Source organism: Liolophura sinensis, chromosome 3, assembly GCF_032854445.1.
Source record: "Liolophura sinensis isolate JHLJ2023 chromosome 3, CUHK_Ljap_v2, whole genome shotgun sequence".
Classification (NCBI taxonomy): Eukaryota; Metazoa; Mollusca; class Polyplacophora; order Chitonida; family Chitonidae; genus Liolophura; species Liolophura sinensis.
In genome coordinates this window covers 14,716,311-14,739,894 of record NC_088297.1, presented here as the reverse complement: position 1 = coordinate 14,739,894, position 23,584 = coordinate 14,716,311, and the positions used below count along the sequence as shown (strand labels likewise).

At 37.9% G+C, this 23,584-nt stretch overlaps 1 protein-coding gene across 1 annotated transcript in view; it reads left to right on the top strand.

The window, feature by feature from the left end:
• Positions 1–22,928, top strand: part of LOC135463862 (transcription factor GATA-4-like) — a 49,661-nt gene extending 26,733 nt beyond the window's left edge. The window contains exons 2-6 of the mRNA XM_064741319.1: positions 11,859–12,967; positions 18,527–18,699; positions 19,529–19,654; positions 21,302–21,404; positions 21,835–22,928. Coding sequence (XP_064597389.1) covers positions 12,556–12,967; positions 18,527–18,699; positions 19,529–19,654; positions 21,302–21,404; positions 21,835–22,229 — 1,209 coding nt within the window. The 5' untranslated portion in view covers positions 11,859–12,555 and the 3' untranslated portion in view covers positions 22,230–22,928. The remainder of the gene's footprint in view (positions 1–11,858; positions 12,968–18,526; positions 18,700–19,528; positions 19,655–21,301; positions 21,405–21,834) is intronic.
• The last annotated feature ends 656 nt before the right edge of the window (positions 22,929–23,584 follow it).

Here is a 23,584-nt window from a genome sequence, read left to right as displayed (position 1 = left end):
TAAATTTGGTTTGAACCCTGTTTGTGTTCGAGGTCTGCATTTCCCAAAAAAATGCTTAAACTGCCATTGCATTCATCAGTCCATTCTTACATAGTAAGTAGTAGTTCATTACATTTACATAGTAAGAACTCCAACAATGTTTCATATTCTTACTTTGTGTTTTTTTTTTTGTTTTTTTTTAATTATTATTAGTTTTATTGTTATTTAGAAATTAAAGTTCTAAATAACGTGAAAGTTGTCCTGTTTCGAACTTTTACAGCGTGCGGTTTTTAAGGTTTCATTATTAAATGTTGTTTCTGATGAAAAAGGGTCTCTATGTTATCGTAGAATTAAGTTCACTGATACGCTTTCTGGTTCCTTGTACACGAACCACCCACAAAAACCAGTGGAAAGAAATCTCCACCAACCATCTAAATGGTACGTGACTTTATCACCAGCTCAACTGATTTCACCGCACTAAATCACGCGAAACATCGCCTTGGCGTTAATCTCGATTCGGGACAACTCAAAACTGTCACCTGTTAATGATGTGGACAGGGGTAGCTATACCAAACCGCCCCAGCCTGATAACGCTTGACAGTCCGCCTGTGAAAAATAGTACCCATGTCAAAAATTTACAACTCTCGCGCCGGGCGTGTAGGCGAGACGGAGAGTTTCGGGTTCTCTTCGGGTATATAGGGAGCGAGGACCTCGCTGGGAGCAGCTCGTTGGCCCAGAGTTCCTCCGGAGCAGACAAGCTTCCATCACCGTCTAGACACTCCTATACCTTAGGACGACCTTTGAAATGGAAGCAAATAAAGAATAAATATTTTGTGTACATTTACAGAAGTGTACATTCGATATACCCCTGTCATTTACGCAATTTATGAGTAAGCGGACTTGTTATCCGCCGCTTGAAAGCCCAGAATCAAGTGTATACTGTGTTTATAAAATATCAAAGTGTTTAATCTTAAAAAGCTCATCAACGCTATCCTTTCAACATTGTTGATTTATTATACTAGTTATAACCTCCGTGACGTCATTTTTTCTTTGTAAGGAGCTATGTTTTACTCTCGTATCTTACTGCTTTTCCCTGTAATACCGCAATTCTTTGTAGTACACGTTTAGCCGAGTTAGGAGAGGTTTTTAATTGGCAAAACTGAAAAACATATGTACAGAAAACTCTTTGTCCAGATACATCAGTATCGATGCAATTGTGTATATCACCAGAGGATATAGAAGTTTCATGAAAGTATACTCCAAAACGAAGATTATAATAATTTTAGAAATGCACACGATGTTGCCCCCTCCCCCCCCCCAAAAAAAATACACGAAAAACAAAATTTAGCTTACATATAACCGTCACATAGGGGGAGTTGGACAAAAAGCATCGCTGAAATTTTGGTGTTTTCATGTGTTTTATGGTTTCATGTGAATTTCAATGTTAAATATTAAGAGTATAGCATTCAACACTATATAATTCTATTGAGAAGCAAAGCGCAAGTATTCTTTACATATATATCAACATCTAGGCGTTTAAACAAACATGTCAGTCGTCATAATCGGAGGACTAAATTCCATAACAACGTTCTACACAAACCATCAAAGAGCTAACAAAGTATTGAAGTAAGACTTTAAAGTCAGTCATATATATGTTGCTAGAGTTATATAGTCTTAAAGATGCCCGAGATCCCGGCTACTTCGTTAATTTGGTTTAGAGATGGCTATTGCAGCATCAACTTAAACTCATATACGCACATGTGGAAGTGTTTTAGTCTGTACGACAACACGCAGTGTTATAATTGACAAGTTGACTTCACATACGTATATCTATATTTATACACCGGTGGACATTCAGTATTCTATGTTATTTACGACTGTTTATATTTACGTCAGTCTAAGTTAAGTTGTTCAACAAAACTCGTCGTAGCCAACCGCCAGAGCATATAGCTGTATCTCAGGATGACACTTTCTTCCTCTTTTATTATTTGTCCCAGTAAAAAAACTTTGAATTATTTTAATTTGTCCATTAAAGTAATCATTAAATTGGCTATTTCCCAATTATCACACTGCCCTCGCAGCTCTGGTTTTCTCTCTTTGCTGCATTGGTCTTTGTAATATATGTATGTATGTCGAGGCTTAAAAGAAAGCGTTAATCACCAACAGTGTGCTCTGAAACATGGATATAGACATACACACCTGTACTGGTAATAATATTGTACAAATAAACATAAATAAGGGAATATAAATGGAAACATGGACGATTGCATGTGACAGTCAGTATCACTAGCTTGTCATTAGCTTGTCCATATGAAACTGAAGGCTTTCTGATAATAGTTCAATACTGAGTTCGGCGTTTGTAAATAAATCAACATCGGTTGCTAACACAAATGTTATGCAACCAGTAACTCAACTATTTTTTTTCTTTTCAGATATTATTCTGCTTGTTTCCTCGTGTGCTAAATTCAGAATTTTAAACTCATTCTTGTGGGTAATATTCTTTGTACCCACCCTCTTACATGTTATTAATGTAAGCTACTAATCCGGAAATAAAAATGTTGTTTTATAGATGTTTTGGTAAAAAAACAAATGTGTATATAATTGTTAAGGAATTGAAATGTAAGTATAGCTGTTCACATATTATAGTCAGCCCAAGTATCTGTTCCAAATCTGAAACGTGTATACCTTGGTATTAAATTAGATGAAGCCCTTAGTTTTTAGTGGCGTAAGAATTATTTTAGTGTAGTGATAGTCTAAGATAGTCTTAAAGGTGCTACTCTGTTCCCCTCCACCAAACCTCCCCCACCCTGCTAGGGATCCCTCCCCACCGCCACAGCTTCCATACTGAGAGTTCGAAGACACGGTTGTGATTCTGGTAAATGGCCTCTTTTCCCACGTGCTCGGATTGTAGCTCCTCTTTCGCCTCGACCAATCAGATCGCTTTAACCTGCAAGGCTTGTCGCGTGCGAGCCCATGTTAATGTTAGTACCCTCTGAATCTTCGAAAGCAGTCAGATCAGTCATTTTACACCCAGCCTACTGACGTACCGATGCTCAGAGAGAGAGAGAGAGGCAGAAACAGAGAAAGAGAGAGAGGGAGACTATCACGATTTCAAAAAAAACCCTAACTTTTGATTAGATAGCGAAGTTGTTGGTAGATTACCGCCATTGAGGAAGTTTATCACTCGACATCGCGCTGGGATAAGGCAATTTGCACACAGAGTTTCCGCACGGGACTATCGTCTTGTCAAGCTGCTAGCTGATAGCGGATCGATAATAACGTCATTGATATCTGATTGGGTATCCATCCAGGAGCTGAGAGGCATCAAGGTTAGTTGTTCTTTACCCAAATCATTGCCTGTAGGCCCATCCTCCAAGAAGCTTAACGTTTATTTTTTTTTCTCTCTCCTTATTTACTAATGTACAGTGAGTCTATAAATGCAAATTTGTAAAACTTCAATAGGTTCATACGTAGTGTTTAGTTCATTTCATCAAATTCTGGTTAAGCCGTTGACTTTAGTCAGAAAAGGTTTCGTGTAATCGGCTACTGTTTCTAAATAACACTAACCCGGGTAAAAATGTCCGCAGGGATAATATTTATCATTAAACCAAAAAGTATCACATGATAAGGACCCCCCAACCCGATCGCAGTTCACATCCCATCCTTATGCTAAGGTGTTGCCGTAATAACCATTTAAATGACACGTACGTTAAAACAGTGTCAGAACGGCTTGGCTTATTCCAGGTATGATTATTTACACTGATAGCGTACACACCATTTGCGATTGTTATGCAGATACTGGTACAGCGTGAATAGATAAAATCATAACCATACGAAATGACATAAAATATTCCGTCGCTCGTGTTCTCTGATATATTTTCCTTGACAGAGAAGTTCTCGCAGGACCTTGTAAATAGATACTTAAAGATATTGAAATCTATGTATAGGTGTCGATACAGACATTTGTGTACCATACAGCCACCAACCTTAGTGGATGTACCAGGTCACTAACATCAATTTCCAGAAACAACGTTTAAGACAAACCACAAAATACTTAAGAAAGTATATCAAGTAAGAAATCAAGACAGACTCATGTGTTGAGAAGCAAGGACCAGTTTTCAGTGATCTTTTTATATGTGTATAAAATAAATCAGCATCCACATTTTGTATACCCTGCTAGTTCATAATTAATCATGAATCAAAATGTGTATCTCAGTTGCGGTTTGATTGCAACTGTTCATATATCCAACTGCAAAGTTCATAAATTAAGTCTGTGTTGTACGTATATGTACGCGCATGCCATTTGGCATAATTATGAATTAGCGTTTAAATCTTCCTCTCCTGCCGTAAGTGGGAAGGTCTGGTAGTAACCTGCGGGTGGCCGTGTGTTCCCCCCCCCCCCGGCGTTGAGTACGGCGTAAAATACCAATCAAATAAATAAATAGGTAAATAAATTTTAAATGTCATTTACACTTGAGTCTTTATCTGCTTAATTGGAATTCATGTAGTATTCATAGTACGAAGAAAATATTGTTTTGTGGTGACGCATATTTTTTGTCATAATTCTTCTGATGTATCTAGTTTACGTCAGTTTTAATGAACGATAAATGAACTACCAATCTATAAAGCGTGTCCTAGATTACAATTATGCCGTCACCTTATTACCCCATTGTTGTAGTAGTAGTCAGATATACCAACATCGACAACCTGTGTTACTGCGACTTAAAACTCAAAATGACTAATTTGGTGAGTCTGACATCATTTTGTAGCATTGATACTTTTTTTGTTAAATTCTCTGTTTGATGTTGCGTTATTTCAAGTCATGAGATATGATTCTTTTTGTTCTCAGTTTCACAACACCAGTCTTGTTTACATTTATCTGTAACTGAACAACAAAAATGACCAGCATCCGCGTCGCTTAGATTTTTCTTTCAAAATATATTTTACCGCTTGTGACTGTTTGCTTAATTTCGCAATTTCAACGATTTTGGAGAATGTTACAAAAAATGACATTATGACTATTATTATTTCGAGAAACTGATACTCAAGTTTTTTTGGGGTGAAAAATTACAAAACGTTAAATGGTTTCGGAATTTTGCCAAGACACGCTCCTATCTGTGTCAATTAGTACCTGTACGTCGCGACGTGACGAAGCCACTGTTGCCTTGACGGGCTTACAGCGCGTCTCTGCAAGCCTTATCCCGGGTTGATCGGCAGACGTAATGGGGCGGATCGGCCCCGTGTGAGACTCGGCTCGCCGTCACTCATCGCTTCTCTCAGGGCAGGCTGTGCGGCGACAGGTCCGTGGAATTCCCATGTGGCCTCGCCGACGTCTTGTGGGGTGCCGTGAGCTCATTAAATCACACACGCGCTAATTAGTTAACTCTAGGGCAAAACAAATTTCTCACAGTTATTTCTGAGGGCTGTTTTACACAGTCCAGGGGCCGATTCCACAAAGCCATTTCTAACTTAAAAGTCAAAATTTAAAGCCAGGTGACAATCATTATTTTCTGTATATTGCCAATAATAAAAAAATTGGACAACATTTGGTCAACAATTACAATTCCTTGGGCACGAAAATAATCTGTATAATCGTGTTTCAAATTTTCCTTGATGTTAAAAGTGACAGAAGAATCATCCCCGTTAAATGTCCGTGAGGTTTGTTGGGAGCTCTTTTGTTTGCAAACTGTATTTATTGCATTTCTCTTGGGGTCAGAAAGCATCTAATTTACTACACTAGACTGATTTTTCCCAATAGTGTTTTCTTACAACCGACTGCGTCTTTATTGTACTTACTTTCAGGTCTTGATAAGGGCATTCTAATTTTTAAGTACAGGTAAAGTAGCTTACATGAAGATAATATGGTTCCCTCTGTGTCATTGTCGTTTTCTTTATTTCATTTTTATCCCATCTACATTTTAGAGGCTTTATAATCTTGGGATAAAATATTTTGAGAATATAAATTTTGGAGTTAGTTTATTAAATGTCGATGATGATATTATTATGCAAACTTGCTTTATCTTTTATAGCAAGTTCTCTAAGGCGAAATACTTCAGCCGTCTCTGGAACAATTTTTATTAAGTGTTCAGAGCGATTTCAAACTACGAAAACAAAAGAGGACTTCTGAATCCGCTAAGATAGTGAAGCATTTAAATTGAGTAGAGCGTTGGTTGCAAAAAATTTACATATATACTGGATTTTGGTACAGAAATTACGTTGCCCTTACGAATATTACATGTGCTAAATGAGAAATTAACACCAACGATCAACTACAAAATTAATTTTTGTGGTTTATTTAAAGACATTATACAACATGTAATGTGTGTAGGATATAATTATAATGGCGTATATAGCCATAACGGGTTATCCAAAACCTTGCTTAGCATATAAACCCGCAGCGAATACTCAATTTGACATTTTGCTGTTAGGTATTTTATGTCACGGTGCTTGTCAAAGTCTGCTTACGGGAAACCCAATGTACCCAACCACTGATTAGATAAATTTATAAGCTTTCTTACGTTAATTTGTGAGATTCGGGAGCAAGTAAAATACGCACAAATTAAGTAATAACTGCATACATCATGAACATGTGTATATATATATATATATATATATATATATATATATATATATATATATATATATATATATATATATATATATAGTGATCATGGCAGAAAATCGTGTGTTATCGCTATAAACTGTTATGTTGTATTGTACAGACTTGTGTGATAATCCAGTAGAATACTTTTTGCTGGTGTAATGGAGTATTGCGTAACCCATACCATAATATTATATTAATATTAATCTATTGCACCATTGCGAAGAAAACATAATATCATGGTAAATTTAACAGATGAGTGTTTTAGACTGTGCATGTTTTCTCCGTTTCACCATCCTGCGATTATATAACGTTAAACACATATGTTATTGTTGTAAACTGTTCTTTATGGTATGCATTACGGACTTGTTGAATTCTGTTATTCCAGTAGAATACAACATAAATTGATGTAACATAATCTATTCTAACATCACTCAGAAGACGTAATGTTATGCTAAATTTAACAAAATAGTTTGTCGATGATTTTTTTTTTTGCGAAAATATCGACTAATATTTAAACACAATTTTCATGAAGTACTCTATACCTCTGAGGGGCTCTATAAATGCAAAATGTTTTTTTTTTTTTTTTTTTTTTTTGTTTTTTTTTTGTATTTGTGCTAGTGTCGTTCCTCATTATAAATCCGTTCTCATTAGAAACTCAAAATATTTCCTTGTTAGTGAAACTGAAGCATCGCGAGTTTGAAGGGTTTTTTTTATTAAACACAATGTGATTATAAAATACGCATAAAATGCCTTACTAATGTGAGGCAAATATTAAATTATTAAAATGCTTTAATATCTGGCACGATCAAATTGTCGTCACGTGTACGTTATGTTAATTTCCTTTTTTTGCGATATTCTGGCTTTGCGTTTCATTTATTTTATATTCTAAACACCAAAATTTCTATTGAATATTTTTTGATTGAAAAAACGACTGACTATATCATTTTTTGTGTGTGTGGCGCAGAAAAAAATATTTTACTTTTTACTTTAGATATAAAGCCCATTATTATACAGGTCAATTTGTTTTATAGTGCGAGAACCGTTATATAACACCTAACAGCCTGTGAATTTGAATAAACAGTAGACTGTTATTTTTCTCAAATATACTGAAGGCTCACAACATGACGCTTTACTGATCCATGGGAATTGAGAGGTGGTCGAATTTCTTACAAACTTGTGAGCATATCTATAGCTTGATTTTAAATTCATTCTCTTCGCTATGATGTCACAGTCATTAAATTTGATATAGATGCAACAGATGCAACAACGTAATCCCGTGTCCTCTAGTGGAGAAACAATATACAGGTATATGTGCCTTTACAATAGTAGTTTATGTGTTAGTGTACTAACAGTCTGGATGTCGAGACGTAATACGTACATACACAAAGCTGCGATCGACTTACTGACTGGCAGCTTAAGATAACAGTGAAGCCACGTGACGTAAGTAAACACGTGTCAAAGGTCACATGTATCAGGGGTCACTTTTATGTGTGTGTATACCGTGCCATGTCTATAAAGTGTCGGTTTGTGTTTACATCTGTCAAAGTCAAACTAACCCATGAAAAACACCCATAATTCTGCTATCAGATTAAAAATAAAACACGTGTTATTTTAACGTATATACAACGTTAAGGAAAAGGGGCGGCTTTTGTTTCTAGTTTTTAACCGTAGCTCGTGGAAATTACGGGATCTAAATAGGTGCCGTCGTATGAGTAAAATGTTCTTGAGTTTGACATAAAACTCCAATCAAATAAATACACAAATAAATAAATACACTGAGAAAAATGTTTGGGTCAACTGACTCAAAAATCTGAGTCGAGAAACTCATCTGGTTATATTTTGACTCATTTGGTTAGTCGGAAAACTCATAGGAGTCGTCCATGGCGCAGCTAACATGGTCATATGACTCAGTTTTCTGACTCGAATTAGCTCCATTGAATTACTCAAATTTTTGCGTCAGCTGACCCAAAAGTTTAGAGAGGTAGAGGTCTTTCAATTTTGATATTTGGACAATCCTAACCGATATGGCGTCATCTTTAAAAAATTCAAAAACCATGTTCAAAGTGACCATTGTTTGAAGATGTGATTTCGCGGGGTTAAAGTGCGATGGTTTTGGGTTGCTATAGCTTAAAAAACCGAAAGTTCTATGCGGATATGTTATATTGCATGGTGACTGTGGATTCTGTGATCATCCATTTACTATAAAATTGCTGTCTGAGAATTTTCGTATGAACTGCATGAATTGAAGTAAAATGTTCAGTGGAATCTGAGAATAATTTATGGTCATTATAATAAACTAATAAACATGAAAAGCAGAAAGTTACTAAATTCGCCTTGAACATTCCCATTTGCACAGGGTGATTCCATTTTCTTTAGTGAACGCGGTGAGGATTTTTTCCCACGCCCGTAACCTCTGGGGTTAAAGGCCACGCACCTGTGACAATTAGGTAATCCCTCATTGGCCCTTACAAATGCGATTAAACCCTAGTAACGTTTTGTTTTTAGTATTTACGAGAAACACTTCGTAGGGAAAGTGTATTTGAAAAGTACATAGATGCGTGCATTTCTACAGTCGATTTTGATAAGTCACCGATGTTTCGTGATTGTTTTAGTTTCATTTACGCTCAGAATGCGTATGTTTGGTTTTACTATTTTGGTTTCATGAAATTATTGGCTCAAATTCACACGTGTAAATATAAATATTTAATGAAGGGCTATATTTTATTGGACATTTTGTCTTCAGTTGGAAAAAGTTTAAACATATATTTAATTATAAAGGGCTTTTGCTTTTATCGTGGGTAAATAAAAGTCAGACTATTGTTTTAATTCAGGTACTTTTTTAACTTTTTAACCATTTTAAAACTTTAACAAATTACTGAACGCTTAAAAGCTTTTTAAATGCAACGCTTAAGTGTGAGATTTGGGGTAAAAAGGCGAAGGCAGAATTTGGGAATAATGCTTGCAAGGTTTCACCCAATAACCTGCTTCCTTTTCAACTGTTAAAGAATATGTAACTTTCCAGCATTCTTGATCACATCTTACTGGAACAGAACGGCTGCGGACTTGAGTCAAGAGGTTTGCCAGCTACCTTGCGAAGGGCGGTGGTTTACACCGGGGAATCGAGCTTCGTCAATCCATATATTCCTGCGATTGCCGCCACGTGTGTGAAAAACACGAGTGTAACAAATTTGTTAATTTATCTAATTAGAACTTTTAACTTAATAATAAATTAGGAATAATTAATTACCACAAGATCGCTGAACATGAAGATCATTGAATACCATAGTAATTTTTTTCTTTCGCTGCATCTGAAGTTATTCTCTGTTGGACATATTCTTCATGAGTGTGCTTGCCAAACATCCCCCTGGTATGTTTCATCTCCTATATGTGTGCAATGCTATAATAATATACTATACTCGTAAATCATGCATGATAGAGTGTGGTAATTTGATTATCCAGAACTTGTACATGTAGGCTTAAGTTTGATACTAAATATCGAGATTATATATATATGTGTGTGTGGTTTTGGCAACCTCTTTGTTTTATTGCAGCTAATATTGCAGCCAGTGAGTTTTCAGTCGTTGCAACGCGAAACAAACGTAGATTGTGAAACTGTGAGAAAACAAGCACACTCGAAAAAAGCACACTCGTGTTAAATGAACAATAATATTATGTTTTCCTACAGTAATTACAAAAACAGATTATGTTTCTGTATGATAATACTACGCTATATTCTGTTACGCCATCAAAGGTCTATATTCTGTTGGAATAATATAAGAAAAGTTCACATCGGAAAAACTGATGCGAATAATAAAAAAAGATGATTTAAACCTATAGTTTATTCCTGTTGACTGTTTTAGTTTTTTTAAGAGAGAATGGTAATAGAACATTGGCTTTCAGTTATTCCATAAATATTACCGTCGTCGTCTCAGTTGGGAACAGAATTAAACAATTAAACAAATAAACCTAGCCGTCATGTAAGCAAACGTTATTTAAGTTTTCACTGTATCTTGAGTCGCCAAATTTGGAGCCACCTCAACCGCTTGTTGTATAGGGTATGTAAAATGTCCCCAGTGTCACGATCCATGTCTCGGGTTTCTTCCGCAGCTAAGTTACCTTTTGCAATTGAGGCTTATAATATGTCATCGGGCAAACCTTAGATGGATAAACTCTTCTGACGCTTGCATAATGCGGTCTTCAGGGCACGCGTTGCTAAGCCTTTGTGATTGGTTGAAAGTATGTAATGTGTCTGGGAATCGTCCGAGGTTAAGGGTCACAGATTAAATTCCCATAATGCCTTAAATCCACCTTGATTACAGGTGTACTGAACAGGTGTCATTATTCTCACACCCGTGTTCTTTCTTTTTTTTAACGACTGAAGAATTTCTAAAAGAAAATGTAATTCATCTCAGGACTTCGTCAGTTCTAGGATTGTGGGAGCCTGACGGGTTGTATATGTAGGGAAAATTGGTGGTTTACGCCAGACAGTGTTTTTTTTTATTTATTCCATAAACCTTATCGTCGTCGTTTAAGTCAGGATTCTTGAGTACAGCACTAAACAATCAAACAAATAAACCTAGCCGTCATGTTGGCAAACGTTATCTAAGTTTTCACTGTAACTTGATTCGCTAAATTTGGGGCCACCTCAACGGCTTATTAAATAGGGTATGTAAAATGTCCCCAGTGTTTCGATTAATTGCTTCATTATACTGTTACTGATCAGCATTGACTTAAAATTAGGTAGATCCTTAAGTTCCATTTTTCATCAAGTTCAGGTGGATTAAATATAAAAACATTATTCAAGTCCAGCATCCAATTTTAATAGGTCTATGATATTGTCTGCACGAGTCTAAGCTTAGACCTGTAATCAACGTGAATTTTGCCTTTCTTGTTTGTATAATGAAAGTAATAAGACGGATTGACTTAAATTCACTAATAATCAGATATCTGAGGAAATATTGATGAATTCATTCGGTGTGTATTGACTATCTGTTTACGATACACATTGATTTACAGGAGATGTGTGGGTATGTCATCTCCTACAGCCGAGGGATCTAACCCTGCTAGTACACAGTGGCGATTAATTTGAATTTCGGCCTTGTATTTGCACATGAGAAGCGTATACTAGATTGCCGTTTAAGTAAATTCCAGCACACCTTTATCGTCCATAGATCAAAGGATGCCACATCCGCTGTAGCTACCAGGTGTGTAAGAGACTGTTTAATATCTATATAAACCCCCCTTGACCATCTTGTCTTTTCTTTACATTTCGCAGTTGTTCAGGAAACGGTACCCGTGCTCTGACCCGTTGACCTCCGCACGTGCTCTGGTTCGACCGGAGCGGTGACGTCATCAGCTGGGAGAGATTAATGGCAGAAGTTGAACATCCAGCGTACATCCGGGGATTTTCAGGAATTAAACAAGAGTCGGACAACAACACCATTAGGTCCTGCAGTTCTTATTCAACGTCTTTCGACTGCCCTTCTTCCAGGTACTCGTTACCATACCAGCCACCGGGATCTTCGTCAGCAGCCAAACAGAATTCTTCTCCAACCAAGTTACCTCCGGCGTCGTACTTATATCCGGGGCTCTTCTGGTCGTGGAATGCAGGCGGGGTTCGCCCCATTTAGCTGCCCAGATCCTTCTCCGATCATCCCCAGCGAGGACGTCGATTTTTTCTTCACCATCTAGACAAGCCACTGTTTCCTGGTGGATTTCCATTCTACTCTTACTTGACACCCGGTGCTCACCAACAACCGATCACATCGTCGGCGCCCAGGACACCTTCCAATCAAGAAGAACTTAGCTCAGGCGCAAGCGCTGACAGGACTTCCGGTTCTCCACCTTCGTCGGAGCAGACCGGAAATTCGCTTGGCGTTAGCGGAAGTTTGTCGGAGCGGGACGTCAAAAGGGAAGTCGACACGTTCCTCCAGTATGTTTCAGAACTCCATGCACACCGTTGCTTATGCAAAATGCCACGCCAAAACTACCACGACTCCAACGGCTTCATGCACGCTGGGACGAGTCCTCTTTACGTCCCGACCACAAGGGCTGTGCTTCCAATGCAGTACGTGTCCTCGGGAAGTGGCCAGGGTGCCAGCAGCCCTAATAACGGGATGTGGGCCATGCAGCCCGACCATACAAGCTACGCTACAAACACGTCCCATCAGTCCATGTCTCAAAGGTTTGCCTTCCCACCCACTCCTAGTCCTCCAATCAGCAGCCCCGGGGGACGATCCGAAGGTAGCTTCGGAAGCCCTATACACAGGGCCCCTGGGATAAGCCCCTACCCAACTTACATGGGTGCAGATCTCGGCCCCTGGAACTTCAACAGCATGGCCTTAGGGCAAGGAATCACCCCCGGACAGAGGGTACGAGGAGCAGGTGAGTGCTACAAAACTTTCCCTTTTACCACACAAAAGCTGTATTTAGAGACACTTGCTGAAAATATCTTCTTTTCTTACGATGAATGAATAAATAAATGAATGAATGGATGAATATGGTCCAACGCTACGTTGGTAATGTTGTAACCATGTTGGCTTCGATTTTATCCTATGATAGCAGATCCTGAAACTCTCGGATAAAATTGAAGGCTTTCGTGAACGTTTCAAACAACAGTTGAAACGTGTAGCTTTAAATCTCTACCGCTACCATCATAAATTCAAAAATAATTAAATGAATATGTTTGGGAACTACAAGCAATACGTCGAACGTTAAAGAAAACTTCCACTTAAGCCAACACTCAACTGTTCCATTACTTTCTACTTAACGTCTGAACACAGTAGTACCTAATATCACTTATAGTATTGATTTTTAATATTTGAATGCCCATAATTAACAAGCAAAGAAATTCATGTTGAGGACTTTATAATTTATTTGATTAATGTTTTACGCCGTACTTAAGAATATTTCACTTGTAACAGGACCGCCAGCATTACAGCGGGAGAAACATCTTGACGATTTCCATTCACGGGAGTTATTTTGCTTGTTTATTATGCTGAGCTGTTCAGTGGAAAAACTAGATTCTAAAATGTTCAACAGGTACTGTATTCCTGTGCTGTGCATGTGTCCGTCTAGACAAGCTGACAGTTGATTCACGATTCCGTGAAGGGGCTGAAATATTCTTTCATTATTGTAATCTCTGATCACAACAAATATTTAACAGACTTGATACATGTAAGCAACAGATTGCAACCATCTTTCCGTAACGATTTTGCTTAAGGTCTAACATTATTTCACGCGCAAGTAAAAAAAGCAAGACAAAAACAACAGTCATATTTTTAGTCTATTGTAGTTTTTGCTCTCATCTTCTAGTCTTATGTTGGATCTACCACAGAACGGGAAGGAAAACATGCCTGTGCTAGAATACCTAGCGAGAACAAGAGTCCAAGAACTCTTACTGAGCTCTTTAGTTCCCCATAGGCGCTGATTAAGTTACGACATCTGCTCAAAGTTTTGTCTACAGAAGCTCAGTGGATACCTCAAGCGAAGCCTTTGCCTCTTGTAGTTTACAATGTTAAGTACGATCCACGATAAAGTCGCACAACCCCGCATCGCTGTTGTTTCCTCTCGCGCATACCCGTGGTGCAAAATCCCGATACCGAGGTATTCTATGTGCGCTGTTATCACTTCTAGAGGTTAGCTCTATCTCCGTGTCATCGGTAATTGTCTGATAATGAAAACCTACATAATGCTTTCGCCAACTCTCTAGCCAAGTCATCAGCTGCATGGGTTGAAGCTTTCAGATCTTCGTATGGACAAAAAAAAATGTATCCATGTACCCACCGTAATTCTGTAGACGACGTCATCACAGACCGGCGTGGAATGCGTGTGCAGAACTTTGCTGCGATCAGTTTGTGTCATATGAAATATAATATAGACTATACACCGTAGAGGGCAAACCGAGGGCAGCGACGACAAGTAACCGGTGGTCTAGCCTCTTGTCAATATTCTTCGAGGTAAACTTAGGTAAACTGTTTAGATAGACTCACTGTATTTGGGATTATAGATGTATACATAAATGGGCATATGGGTTATACACTTCTGCCATTTTTGTCTTGAATAACTGTATATTTCCTTACAAATGTCAACGTTATTTGAAGTGTTGTTCTGATCGTCCGTCTTGTACTGAAAGGATTGTCATCAGTTTTTGTCATTCCTCACAATTTCTAAGAAAAATGTACTAAAAACATGACAATATTTAGCAATAGAAGCAGACAGACATACACTTTAAGGTGGCCAGAACTGTTGAAAAAAACGGTGCATTTCAAAGCATTTTTACTAACTTTATTTACATGTACATTTGATCTGAGAAACAAAAGCAATATTCCATTCCTTCAGTGTATAGTTGTCTGAAGAAATACGCATGTGATCAATTCAGGATTAATATATTTTATTAATACTTTTTCCTTGTTCTATGCATTGTATAGCGTATTCAATTATAAAAACTTCACCATTCTGCGAATAACTGAAAGCAATACCTGTCTTTATGACCCGTGTGTACAAATGTTGGAACACAAAGTAAAAGAGCCATTTTTCCTTCGAAATACTCACTATGTATAGGTATCGATCTTCGTGAAAAAAGGAAACCGTTGTTATGTTTATTGCTATATTTAGTAAAACGTTGCCATAACTACATATATATAGTATTGTACAATTTCCTGACTTTTCAAAAGCTTTAATTGAGGCTTTACACCGTGTACTCAAGAACATTCACTTATAAGATTGCGGCTAACATGATGGGAGAAAACCGGGCACAGCTCGGGGGAAACCCACGACCATCCGCAAGCTGCTTGTCAAAAGACTCAATGATTCACATATAAGTGATGTGATCAACAGTGAGTGATACATGTATTAATTCAGCGCAGATCGAATGCCAGTTAATATCTGATAGGTTTTGAGGTCACATCCTTCTACGCATGTGATGAGCATTTCGTCCTAAAATGCGGCCTTGGTACACACCTTCACTGCAAGGCAAACAACCCCTACCTTCACCCCTTCCCGAGCCGACAAGTCACTCCGAGTCCTCGGTCAGTTCTGTCACATACTTCGCAGCAATAAATCAATCGCTTGCCCCAAAGGCAACAAGATATTCACATTTTATCCGGTAGTTTAGAAACACACCTTCGATATTAAGAAGATTTCTCCGCGTGCAACATTCCAAGATCTCCCACCAAGACTGTTGTTACAATCTCCTTGTCAGAGATTAGGCGCGGACCTTTGCGAAGACCGTGACCAGGTCTGTGCCTCCACGCCTGTGGGTTAGGCTAACTCTCACAACAGATTCATAGATATGGCTCGACAGCTTCTTTGTTGACTGATCGATCAACTGAATGATTAATTGATTAATGATAAATATTTTAAAATCGAATTTCCATAATACAGTATTAACCATGGTCGTAATGCGTATATATATATATATATATATATATATATATATATATATATATATATATATATATATATATATATATATATATATATATATATATATATATATATATATATATATGGGTTATATGAAGAACCAGATCTGTAAGATGATTTTACACTATTAAGTTTCTATGCGATGTTTATTTTAAAATGAAAATGACAAGTTCTGAAAATGATTTTATACATAACAGTTAGAAATATGATGTCTACCTAACGCAGCACTTTTTGCTAAGAACCCGGACACGTATAGTTTATAATGGGGATGATGAACGAAGTGTACTTAAAATACGAATTAAATTAATAAGAGAAGAGCAGATGTTTTGTTTTTGTTTTTTTTTTTTTTTGTTTTTTTTTTCGTTTCCTTAAAAAATTAATATATACTTTTAGAATTAAAGACATAAATCACGCGGTGAAGAAAATTTAAAACGCGGGAGATTCTGTAGTGAAACTTGTTGTGGTAACGAGCCATTGCCAACATATCTGAGGATCTGTTAGGCGTCCTGCAGGGTGGCACCATCTCTTACTATTTATTTGCACGAATTAGGTTTAATGGGAGATGGCCTGTACACCCGCTACAGAAAATTGCATCATGAATTAGTTGGAATTGCTTTAGTTTGAAATATGAGTATTTTTATAAAATAGGCTGCTTGCATTAGTCTCGGATCCCCACGCTACATAAAAAAATGTACTTTAAAAAATTTCTTTCCGTAATTTGGTTAATACAACGTCTGTGTATACATTTATACTTTGGTAAGAAAACATGCCCCCCAAAAAAGAAGTCTACGGTATGATAAAAAGATACATCCGATAAATTGCAGAGTTTTTTGCGGCCTAAAAAACGACGGACGAAAAACATATGTTTAATTAATGTAAGATTGAGTAATTAGAAGGTCGCGCGCATGCACCTGCCGGGGAAAGGGAATAACTCTGTTTTAAACTAACGGTCGACTCGACATGCTTTACACAGCTACATAATCTAAGCGGCCATCTTCCCCCTGGCTTTGAAAAGCAGGATTAATTGAATTATCTTATCTCAGGAGGGTATCTGATGATAGTTAGACCGGAAGAACACATGGTTTCGCGGGGCTCAGTGGGTATCCTGAGCAACACCGGGAGAGCACGCGGGGGGGGGGGGGATATATATATGTAGGCATGTTTAATTATATATATATACACAGATCAACTCGTATAATCAGACTCGTATATCATCTGGGTTTTTCCGTGTTATACGTGTTATACATTCTTCTGTTAAGGAATCGAACGTTTTAATCTCCATGCAGAACTGCTGTGAAAACATTTGTTTATTTTCCACGGTACAGACCACAGTTGCTTGCATTTAGCACAGTCTAGAAGAATTTAAACTGCACCGAGATTTCTTCCCGACAGTATATTTTTTTTAAAGCCTTCTTGTTTGCTGTACATGAATCAGACCACTCGCACCCTAAGTCATGCAGCAGTTCTTGTACACCATCCCATTGAACATACATAATTCCCTGTAAAGAAAAGCACAGCCTAGGATTAACTTTATTCCCTGAGCAATGGGGATTCGGATCCAAGCTGGACTGAGCAATTGGGATTCGGGCCCAAGCTGGACTGAGCAATTGGGATTCGGATCCAAGCTGGACTGAGCAATTGGGATTCGGATCCAAGCTGGACTGAGCAATTGGGATTCGGATCCAAGCTGGACTGAGCAATTGGGATTCGGATCCAAGCTGGACTAGTCCTTATGTGGTAGTACATGAGTACTACGTTACCAGTTTCCAACCGCCATTTTCCCCACCACAATGCTGGTTGTCGTCGTATATATAAATGAAATAGTCTTGCGTGTGGCGTAAAACTCCAATCGGTCAAACAAACAAACAAATAAATAAATAAATAAATAAATAAATAAATAAATAAATAAATAAATAAATAAATAAATAAATAAATAAATAAATAAAATCGAGGTCGCAAAGGTAGGAATGAACTATTACTTTGGGGATTTAGCCGGAACTACTTTAGGCTGGAAGGGTTCCCCATGCGATATGCCGCATAGAGAGGGAAAGTATGGAGCATAAGGTTTATTAGATTACAGTATACTTCTTAGCCAGGAAAAACACCGACTTCCCTTAAAATTTGTGGAAGTACCAAATAGCCCTTTGTTATGTTATATTCACATACATTCAGTAATTTAAGAAGGATTATGGCTTCGTTACATGTGTTGTGAAGTAAAAATGTATATATTTGCTGAAGATTTGATGCGGGTTGAAATTTTGAAATCCAGCTTATTACGGTATATTGGTATATCAGTGAAGTAAATGAGAATGAAATTCATTTAATTATAGACTATCTGGATAAAAAATGTATGCATTTATCCGAGGTTTTTCACATTAAATGCTTGAAATCCTTTATATTATAGTATGTATATATATATGAAGCATTTTCAGAGTGGGTTTCGTTTCATTGTAGACCTATTATTATTGTTTGATATACATTCATTAATATGAAAAGTGAACTTTTGTTTAATTACAGACGGTGTGGAGTACTTTGCGGATCTGGAGGGTAGAGAATGTGTCAACTGTGGCGCCATATCCACTCCATTATGGCGGCGAGACGGAACCGGACATTACCTCTGCAACGCATGCGGACTGTATCACAAAATGAACGGGATAAACAGACCGCTCATTAAGCCGCAGCGCCGTCTGGTGAGTGAAATGGTAGTTATTCCAAGACACACAGGAATGATATAGGCTGAGTAGCGTGAGCCAGTGAGAAAAGGGGAGAGCACTTGTGTCTTGATCGGTGTAACTTCTGTTTCTCTCCCTAGAGGGCGCTGATGCTTCATGAGGATCCGTTCATATCGTTCGTTTCGTGGTATATACTGTGCCATCTACAGTTTAAAAATCGGCATCCATTTTTTAGTGATCGTTCATCATATAAACTAAATTTATAAGAGCCATGTTTTAACCCAAGCAACGCTATTTATTAATGAAATGAAAAAATGGAAAAAAGTTGACGTTTCATGTAAAATTGTGCGCGAACATAGGCCTATAGGAAAATTCTTCTTCTTGCAACACCCACGATGAACTTTTAAACTCATTGAGAAGGGTTTTAGGAAGAAGCATATATCACGCTTTGCATCTCAGCTGAAATTTTAGATTTATTTCTTTTATGGACAGTGCCGTGTACAGAACAGATCATTCAAAATTCATTTTAAGCAAAAAAAAATTATCTCCATGTGTTCCTTCAGCTTTCCCAAAGGATCACCAGGATTAAAATTTAATAGGAGAGAAAAGCCGTTTCTGTTATACTGCAAATATCAGTGATTCTTGTAGTTTTCTTTGCTATCTCCAAGAATTTGTTTTCTTCCGGAAACATTAGTTGAAACACCAGCTTCTCAATATTTAGTGTTTGTCTTTTATTTCGAAACATGGATGCCAAAAATATCTATCAAACAATAAGAATTATAGGATTTTCTGGGATCATTGTTGCCCACATGAACTGGTTTTGCATTTTGCTTCTTTGCTCTTGCAGTCGGCTTCACGGAGAGTAGGTTTATCCTGTGCTAACTGTCACACGACGGCTACCACCCTGTGGAGAAGGAACAATGAAGGGGAGCCCGTGTGTAACGCCTGTGGACTTTACTACAAACTACATGGGGTGAGTACACTTACCATTTGTATTTGAGAGGGAGACGATCAGTATAGATCCACTTTTAAGTTTCCATACGATGTTTCAGGAAATTTATAAAGTGAAAAGCATATGACAGGCCCCATAGAAAATCTCATGACGTTTGCAATTCCACAAGTGGACTGTAGTCATGGTGTTTGCAGTTATAGGAAGACAAGAAATTAGTGCCATGATTCCAAGAAACATTTAATTCAAATTATTAAGTGGAACACTAAACCAGTCCAAATTTTATTTACTACTTTCAAAAAGTAAAAGTACACTAAATCATTAAAATTGTGCCATAATTCTTGACAGTTGTAGTTAACTAATATCTAAGTATATAGCAACAAAAGCTAAACACAATTATATCATATATTTTGACTGAAATTTTTGGAAGCGATTTTTTTCTGTAGCTGTAATTCTTCAACCTTTTCACATGCTCGCAAGGCGTTTATTCAAGCATATTCTGAAGGCAATATTCGACGTATACACAGATAAAAATATACTTTTTGTGAAGCCCTGAAATTGGCCAATCCAACCAATGTAGATTTGTCTCCATAGTCAAAATGTGCAGGCATTGGATTGACAGTCGCTCTTTCACATGCAAACAGATAGAGGGATAAGGATAGCTGTTTCTTGGGGTCATGGGGGTACTTAAGGTAACTTGTCACAGTGATTGATATTATTAATGTTCACAAAAGCTCCATATTATGTAACCATGCAAAGAATGCTAACATTTATACGGGTTTTGTTGGCAAGAATCCCGTACGGGTAGTCCTCTTAACGAATCAACAAAAATGATAAAATTTTCTCCTATAGAAATAAACAAATGTTCTTTTCTGACCAAAATTTGCATCAGAAAAGACGCTTTATGAGTCAAAAAAAATTACCAAGCAGAATAATAATAGAGGAATTTTAAGAAGTCGTACTGCACCATGGAACTTGTCAAAAATGGTAGGCAACTTTTGTCTCACAAGTTGGTTAGCGCACTAGCGCAGCGTAATGACCCAGGAGTCTCTCACCAATGCGGTCGCTGTGAGTTCAAGTCCAGCTCATACTGGCTTCCTCTTCGGCCGTACGTGAGAAGGTCTGGCAACAACCTGCGGATGGTCGTGGGTTTCCCCCGGGCTGTGCCCGGTTTCCACCCACCGTAATGCTGACCGCCGTCGTTTAAGTCAAATATTCTTGAGTGCGGCGTAAAACACCAATCAAATAAATAAATAAATAAACAAATCGTCTCACACAAGAATTTGCACCAGAAAAGAAGCTTTATGGGTTTTAAAAAATATCACGAAGAATAATAATACGGAATTTGAAGAATTCCTACTGTATCATGCCGCTTGCCAAAAACGGTAAGCAACTTTTATTGGCCGCTCACTTGTGCTGTCCGGTGGCACAAATGGTACCTCTGTTCAAAAGTAACTTCTTTAGTTCACAAACGCTCAGCTCTTCAACTTTCTCGTATTTCTTCAACCGTTCGTATACTCTAAACAACTCATTGCAAAATGCTTCTCAGACGCCTGTTTAAACGTTATCTATGATACATGAGCTAAAAATATTTGCCAAAGGTTTTGACAAGTCACAGGTCACACTGTAATTTTCGGATGACCCCTAAAATGATTTCTCTTCACATCACAGGTGAATAGGCCTCTAGCTATGAAGAAAGATGGAATACAAACGAGAAAGAGAAAGCCCAAGAACTTATCTAAAACCAAAACGCCAGTGAAGTCAGAACCAAACGGTGAGTTTTTGAAATCGCAGCTGAAATATAGTTCTCTAATGTCTTTTCGTGTGTCAGTAATTTGAAAGACAAGTCATTTTGAGAGTTTTTTGGCATGTGTATCGTTTAGGCCTATAGTATGACTTTTCACTAAATACTTTGATTGCGACACATTTATGGCTTCTCATTGTGCCGGATCTTCTAATAGCCTCGCAAAAGCTCACAATATCTCGCGTTACCTGTCTTCCAACGGAGAGTCCTCTAACGGTACAGGCAAATAGTTCCCGATATAACAACAGCACACATCACTGGTCGGCTGTCAAAAAAGTGAAATATTTTTCCAATGTCAACATTTATATAAATGCGATTGATATTTTTGATGCGGTGGATTGGAGATGGCACTGAAATATTTTACCTTGTTCTTGAACGATCTCTGCATTTTGTATTGCAGGCGATGTCAAACCGGCGAACTCTCCACCAATGGGGGCAGTCCAAGCCGCCCAGGCTGTTCAAACGTCAGTGGCAGTCTCCTCTGTGAACAACAACCACACGGGAATGTTACTTAACAACAACAACAACAACAACGTTCAGAGATCGCCTCACTCGAATCTCACAGATACGGGTTCTAATCTTCACGGAATCCCAAACCTGTCACAGCCATGCAATCAAAACGTCTTTCCCAGTCCGCCTACGCCAAAGTCCGCCGTTGGAAGTTTGGAGAACGATTCTGTGCATAGTGTTCATTCTCATGCACACACACATGCGCATACACATGCGCACAACGGTTTGGGAATTCATTCTTCGGAGCCATCGTCGATGCACACTGTACCAGTGGGAGCGAACTAGAGCTTGAAGTGGTAATATAGTGACATGTATTTTTATTTAGTTTGCCCCTTGACTTTGGTAATGTTGCAAACATTTTATTTAATAAACTATGCATAGTTTCTTTATACGACGGATGAACTCGTGGTCCATCAACGTGCAGATTTCCCTCCGAAAATAAAATCTGTGCCTTATATTTTTTTGGCGGGTATCGTCGGTCACATGGACTGGCCAAAAGTGAATTTTACCTTTGTGACTGTTAAACATTGACCGAGGAACTCATTACGCTGGGCGCCCACAAGGATACCTCATCTCTTAGCTGTTATTTGTGCATATATTACTATACTTATATCGACAATATAGATCTTCAAAAATATTTGTTTGCAAAGAGACTTTCTTGAGAACAAGATTTACGGCTTATACCCCTTTTGCCAAATGTACTCATCTTAAACACCACTAGAGGCTGTTGTGAGAACAAATTTGTTTTTACTGAATTTCTACTGCATGTGCCTTAATTTGTTATTTATCTTTTGGTCAGAGAAGGAAGAGTTATATGAATATATTAATCTCATAATTTCTATCTCAAAGCAATGTGTACTTAACTTGGAGGGGGTATTCTTCTTTTCCTGTTTATATATAAACATTCGTTATACGGGAATCAGCTGCAATGGGGGTCGATTTTGACAAACCTTTACTACCTTATGTAAATATGAAAAAATAAAAAGACACTTCGTATAGATATACAAGTTGGTTGCTTCGATTTTATACAATGCTTTCGATTCTGAACATGTGGTCTTTACTGACAAAATGGTTTAAATATTGCGCTTGGCACCACTGCATATAGCCAGGCATAAACGAAGATGGGAGCACGAAACCATTTTGCGCTGGTTCGGCGGAAACTTACATCACGAAGCTTGTGGCGAGTCGGAAAAAGGTGCGATGGTTTCATCACGTACTCCGTCGACTAGGAGAGCAATCTGGAGCACAACAGCACGGCACATTGACCCAGGAGTCTCCTACCAATGCGGTCTATGTGAGTTCAAGTCCAGCTCATACTGGCTTCCTCTCCGGCCTTAAGTGGGAAGGTCTTTCAAGCAACATGCGGATGGTCGTGGGTTTCCCCCGGGCTGTGCCCGGTTTCCACCCACCATAATGCTGGCCGCCGTCGTATAATTGAAATATTCTTGTAAAACACCCATTAAATAAATAAATAAATCAATCTATCATGTATAACATACAATTCAAGTGTAATGTATAACCCCGCGAATACCACCCCTCTTTCCTGGATTTTCAATACAATTTGGACGGAAAAACCGTCAAAAATCCTTGTAGCTAAGCTGCCGCTTATTGAGATAACATATACATTGTACAAGTATGCA